At 40.6% G+C, this 5,806-nt stretch overlaps 1 protein-coding gene across 1 annotated transcript in view; it reads right to left on the bottom strand.

Annotated features, from left to right (window-relative positions):
- LYPLAL1 (lysophospholipase like 1) overlaps positions 1-5,249 on the bottom strand; it is a 108,152-nt gene extending 102,903 nt beyond the window's left edge. Inside the window, exons 1-2 of the mRNA XM_007936987.2 lie at positions 4,853-5,249; positions 764-850 (exon numbers count right to left, since the gene is read on the bottom strand). Of these exons, the coding sequence (XP_007935178.2) occupies positions 764-850; positions 4,853-5,249 (484 nt within the window). The remainder of the gene's footprint in view (positions 1-763; positions 851-4,852) is intronic.
- Between the last annotated feature and the right edge of the window lie 557 nt (positions 5,250-5,806).

The raw sequence follows: 5,806 nt of genomic DNA, 5'->3' as shown, positions 1-5,806 counted from the left end.
TGGGCTCAAGTATAGCAGGGATTGTGGGGCTGGCGCGGGATCGGGCAGTGTTTCATTCTGCTGTGCATGGGGTCACTATGAGTCGGAAACGACTCCACGGCACTGAAGTACAACAAAGTAGAGGGTCAGTGAAAACGGGGAAGACCTTCATAGAAATGGAATGACACAGCATCTGCAACAATGGGCTCAACCATGGCCAACGATTTTGAGGAAGGCACAGAGGACCGGGCAGTGTTGTACTTGCTATGTTGTACATAGGGTTGATATGAGTCAGAACTGCCTCAACTCTATGGTACCTAACAACAATAAATTTGCACAAAGAATGGAAAGAAATTAAAGGCCCATCTTATGAACGGAGGAAGTTTTTAAAACATATTTACTGAATACCTATTATGTGCCAGGTACTGGGGTCACGCCTAAGGGGGAAAGAAGTATAGAGTCCCTGCTCTCACGGAGTGTGTAGCTCATGAAGAGAAACCAACATTAATCAAATAGTTACACAAACAAATGTGACACTCAAAAGTAACTACTACAAAAAATGAGATAATTGGTGTTGCAAAATTTTTTATATAGAGAGGTGGCTCAGTTAAGTAAGTGAAAGAATACTACTAGAATATAAGCTCCTCAAGGTAAGGTTCTTTATATCCACTGTATCCACTGAGTTATTTGTTCACCTAATGCCTAGAACAGGTCTGAAACAGACTGGGCATTCAGTAGATAGCTGTTGACTGGATGAAGAACAAACACTTGAACTAAAACCTACAGGCAGTGAAGTGAAAAGCTGAAGGCAAGAGCATCTCCGGCAGAGAAAACAGTAAAGGCTTGACAGGAGGGAGTAGTAGGGCAGCGTCTAAGAAATGAAAAACAGAAAAGGAAAAGAATAGTGAGTGCCAGACCAGGCTGAAGAGATCCACAGAAACCTGACAAATCCAGCAAGAGAAGCCATGGAGGCAGAAAGGTGGCATGATTCTAAAGGGTCACTTTGGATGCTGTGTGAAGACAGAACTGAACAGAAAGAACAAAAGCAGGTGAGCGAGATCCATCAGGAGGCCACTGTTCAGGTGCCAGAAGCTTAGACTAGGGTGACAGCAGTGGAGTAGAGAGACTAGGGAATATTTAGGAGATTAAATTGACAGAAATTGGCAATAAATCAGTTCTAAGAGTTCAGTGGTGAAAGAAAGGTTTCAAGGATGACTGCTAGGTTTTTGGCCTGAGCAAGTAGGTGAACAACAGTGCTATATACTGAGAAAGGAAAGACCTGAGGCAATAGACTTAAATGCATAGTGTATACAAGATGATACCAGACAGAGCTGAGCAAACTATGGCCAGTCAAAGGCAAAATCCAACCTAGGCCCTAAGCGCCATAAGCTAACGGTGTCTACATTTTTAAAAGGGTTATAAAACAAAAAGAAGAAAAAAAAAGAGGAGGTGAAGAAGGAAGGGAAACAAGGAAAAGGGAACTAAAAGGTAGGGGAGGGGAGGGAAAAGAAAACTGCAGAACAGAGAATGGCCAACAAAGCCTATAATGATTACTATCTAGCCCCTCACAGAAAAAGTTTGGTGGTTCCTGCCATACACTACCTGGACCCCAGATCCCTTTAGGATCTCTTCTCCTATTTCCTCACTCCAATCACACTAGCCTTAAAGCTGGTCCTTGAACACAACACTGAAACCTACTTCAAGGCCTTTCCTCTGTCTTTTTCCTTACTTGGAAGCCTAAACCAATATACATGATTCATTCATGAAAGTTTACCTCCTTAATTAAGCACCATCTTCACAGTAAGAGCCACCACAGCAACCTTATTTAAAATTGTAACCTCCTACCCATACTCCTCATGCCCTTTTATCCTGATTTCTTTTTTCCATAGCATTTACAACTAATTAATTTCTCCCACTAGAAACGTAAGCACCATGAGCACAGGGCGTTTTGTTTTGGTCATCAATTGTATTCTCAGAGGCTAGCATGGTACATATAATGCATACAGCGACTACTTAACAGATATTTCTTGAATGAATTAATGAATGAATGTCTATTAGGCAGTTGGATAAACATATCTAGAGCTCAAAGGAGAGACCTAAATTGAAGACACACATTGTGTCACCTGTACATAGACTAAAATATAATGTGTGGGCTTGTATGGGGCTATACTTGAGAAAATGTAGGATAAACAGGGCCTACGACCAAAGTTTGAAAAACTCCATCATTAATGGCCAAGTAGATAAGGATGAGTCTGCAAATGAAAGGAACAAATAGAAGTGAAAATAGAACCAGGAGAGTATTTTAAGGATAATGTTGAATGCTGGCAAGTTAAGTGAGAAGACTGAAAAATGTCCATTACTAAATGTCACTAAATGTGACTTAGACATTACTGGTGACTTTAGCAACAGTCAATTCAGACAATTTGCTGAGGCTTACTATACGTTAGAGTGTATACAAAATACTGGGCAGAAAGCCACAAAGACATGCATGGTTTGGGCCTTCATGAACTTTATAGAGTAGAATATAGGCATTAAATTAGGTCATTACAAGTATGATGAATACCATGAAAGAAGAAACCATAGTGTCCTAAGGAAGCATGTAACAGAGTGAATTAATCTAATTTGGGAGTTTAAACAAATTTAATTGAACTATAATTTATTACTACCATCCTCAAAGAAGGCACTTTTTTGTATTTTAATGGCAGCTCAGGCTCAAATTAACTTGACAAAAGCTTTCACTGTATGTTCTTCTATGGCTGCTGTATCCTATGTGAGAATTTCAACCTTTCTTTAAAGATGTTTTGAAAAACAAGATCTGTCTCTAAATGCACTTCTTCAAGCTTGAAAATAAAATTAGTGTTAAAAATACACCCATCCATTAATAAAGCCCACTTTTTAAAAAGCCCAGCACTTTATTACAGAAAATAAAACTGTTATATTTTGCCCGTATTCTGATTAATCAGGAGTGAATCATCTCCTATACCGTAACTACAAATATTAAAGTCTAATGTAAAACCATAAGCATCAAACCTGGATAATAAAGTCCAGCTCCCAAAAGAGTATTATTTATTTCAACTGTGATCTAAGTAACCAGGAATAGCACTATACTTGCATACTTGGCAGAATGCTTTAGTTCCTTCTTCAAAGTCCAAGCGAAAAGATAAATAGGTAGACAGATAAACAGATGGTAGACACAGGCAGACAGACAGACGCACACACACAATGTACAATTCTGGGTTTCAGAGACAGTTACAAGTTTTAAAAATGTTAGTAAATTTGTTTCATATTGAAAAAAAAAAAGGACAGTAACTTTCAGCAAAACGATCATGAGAAAGTAAGAAAAATCTAGGAATTGTTCTAAGATATTATAAATTAACTTCTTCATGAGAAAAGAAAAAAGTTGCCATTAAGTTGATTCTGAGTCATGACAACCCAAGTGTTGCAGAGTAGAATTGCATCCTTAAGCTTTTCAACAGCTGTGACGTTTGGGAAAGACTGCCAAGCCTTTATTCTTGCACACCTCTGGATGAATTCAATCCACCAACCTTACAGTAAGTATCCAAGTTCTTAACCATCTGTGCCACCTAGGGAGAAGAGGCAGGGTATCCGGGGATTTCTGGGTGCTTATAAATGAAAACTCTTCCAGTTGTAAAAGCATTGTAAGATTGGACTGCTCATCTTCTAAATATATTTCTCCAGTTACCAAGTCCTATCATTTAAACATCTCTGGCTCTTGTCTTCCCTATTCCCAATGGTAAATCCTAGTTCAGGTTGTTTTTTGTTTTTTTTTCACTTATCCCCTTCCAGATAAGAAATAGAGTCAGAAAATCTGGTTCAAATCCCAATTTTACCCCTGTTCACAGCAACAGCCAAGTGAATTTGGGCAACCTGTTCAACCCATCTGAGTCTTACTTTCAAAATGAGTGGAACAGTACCTTCCAGAACCGCCCATTTCCAAGTCTCTTTCCTGTATCTTTCCAATTTCTTTTAAACCTACAAAACTCTCGGATCAAAGACCACTTTCTCTATAAAATCTAAGAAGCTCTTTATCTTCCAAATACCATAATCATGCCTAACCTCAGAGGTTTTTTTTCTTTTTACAATTCATTTGGCAGTAAAATTATGCACCATCTTGTGATCTCCCATCCACTGCTGATTCAAACTGCTCATTGAATTGTTTCTAAGTTTAGGTGGGCGGTCTGAGGACACGGGCTGTCTCTCACTCCTTCAACAAGCATTTCTTGAGAAACTACCCTAGGATAAGCACTGGGAATGCAAAGATTAAAACAAAGGTCCTTATTTCTGAGGAGCTCACGGTCCAGTGGAAAAGGGAGACATAAGTAATTACAGATGAGTGTGTACAGCTTTGAAAACCCTACAAAGCAGTTTTACTATGAGTCAGAATCAACTCGAGGGCAACTAACCACAACTTAAAGGCTTAATGGCAGAGGGGTGAAGAAGGCAGGAAAAGGAGAAGGCATTGCAGCCCTGAAGCAGTGCCTCATAAAGAGGAGATGCTTAATAACTATTATTTAACCACAAACCTCAATTGTACACATTAGTATAAACAAAACTCTCCACCGTGGAGTCTATTTCGACTCACAGCGACCCGTCCTTGGATTTCCCAGGGGGTTTCACTACGGAAGAAGATTGCCCAACCTTCCTTTCAAGGAGTGGCTGGCTGGTGGGTTTGAACCCCCAGCCTTCTGGTTAGCAGTCAAATGCCTTAGGCACTACGCCACCAGAGCTCACTGGAAAAAAAGAAAGCAATGACAAATAATGCAATGCGGTTGGAAACACAAATCACTAGTAACTGACTTTTAAAAGTACTGAATAATTTATTTGCTTCTAGCAGAAGACTTACCTTACTAACTTGCTTTGTGTAAATTTAGGAGAGAGGGTTGGGGGTAATAAGGGTTGCACTGTGCACAATGGAGCGGTGAAGGTTGGAGAAGTGGGACATGGGCCAGAAGCGAGGCTGGTGGGCCACTAAGACAGAAAAGAGGAAGACAAGAAGGACGGCCTGGGAGTGTGTGCACAGCCCCGGAGCCAGTAAGGGGACAGCCACCGTCTGAGCCCTCTAGGTTCAGGGCCCGGCACCTCTCCACTGGGGCAAAACGAGGGGAATGGAAGCGAGCATTTCCCAAGGTGAAGGAAACCGAGATGTAAAACTGCAATCCACCTGAGCCATGCAGAAAGATCAGAGAGGCGCTGTGCCTTCCAGCTGGCAACACGATACACCGCTGCAAGCGAACGGAACCCGACGCCATCCCAGCCACCACCAAGAGAGCCTCACTAGCCCCGCCTCTCCGCGGGCAAGCGCACGCAGCACGCAGACACCTCGCGGGGGCGTGCCTGGGAGTGCGCATGCGCGTCGCGACCATCGGGGTATAGCGTTGGAAATGATCTGAGTTCTTTGATTCAAGTCCTAATTGTTGCTCTAGTGAGGCTTTGTTTTTGCTGAGCATGAGCAACTGACAGCCTCGTAATGAATATATCTACAGGCCGGATATTGACTGTAGGATTTCAACTACAAACACGAAATTCAAAATTACAAATTTATTTCGTGTTCTATTGGTGGTATTATTATGTTTAAAGTCTAACAAATAAAAACGTATGTTACTTTCGGATTTGAGAATTGTACAGGCTATTTGCCAAACCTTTTGATGTACATGGTAAGATAGCCATATAATAATAGTTTTTCTTTGTGCAGTTTTAAACAATAGTTTACAGAGTAAATCTAATTTAATTTTTAAAATAATCCTGTTAGGTACAATTATTCACATTTTGACATTGATTTAAAAGTGACACACTGGAAATTTAGTCC

The sequence above is a fragment of the Orycteropus afer genome, unplaced genomic scaffold (assembly GCF_000298275.1).
Source record: "Orycteropus afer afer isolate SDZICR_OR568_19922 unplaced genomic scaffold, OryAfe1.0 scaffold00039, whole genome shotgun sequence".
In the NCBI taxonomy this organism is placed as follows: Eukaryota; Metazoa; Chordata; class Mammalia; order Tubulidentata; family Orycteropodidae; genus Orycteropus; species Orycteropus afer.
The sequence above is the reverse complement of the archived record's forward strand: the minus strand, read 5'-3'. Positions and strand labels throughout refer to the sequence as shown.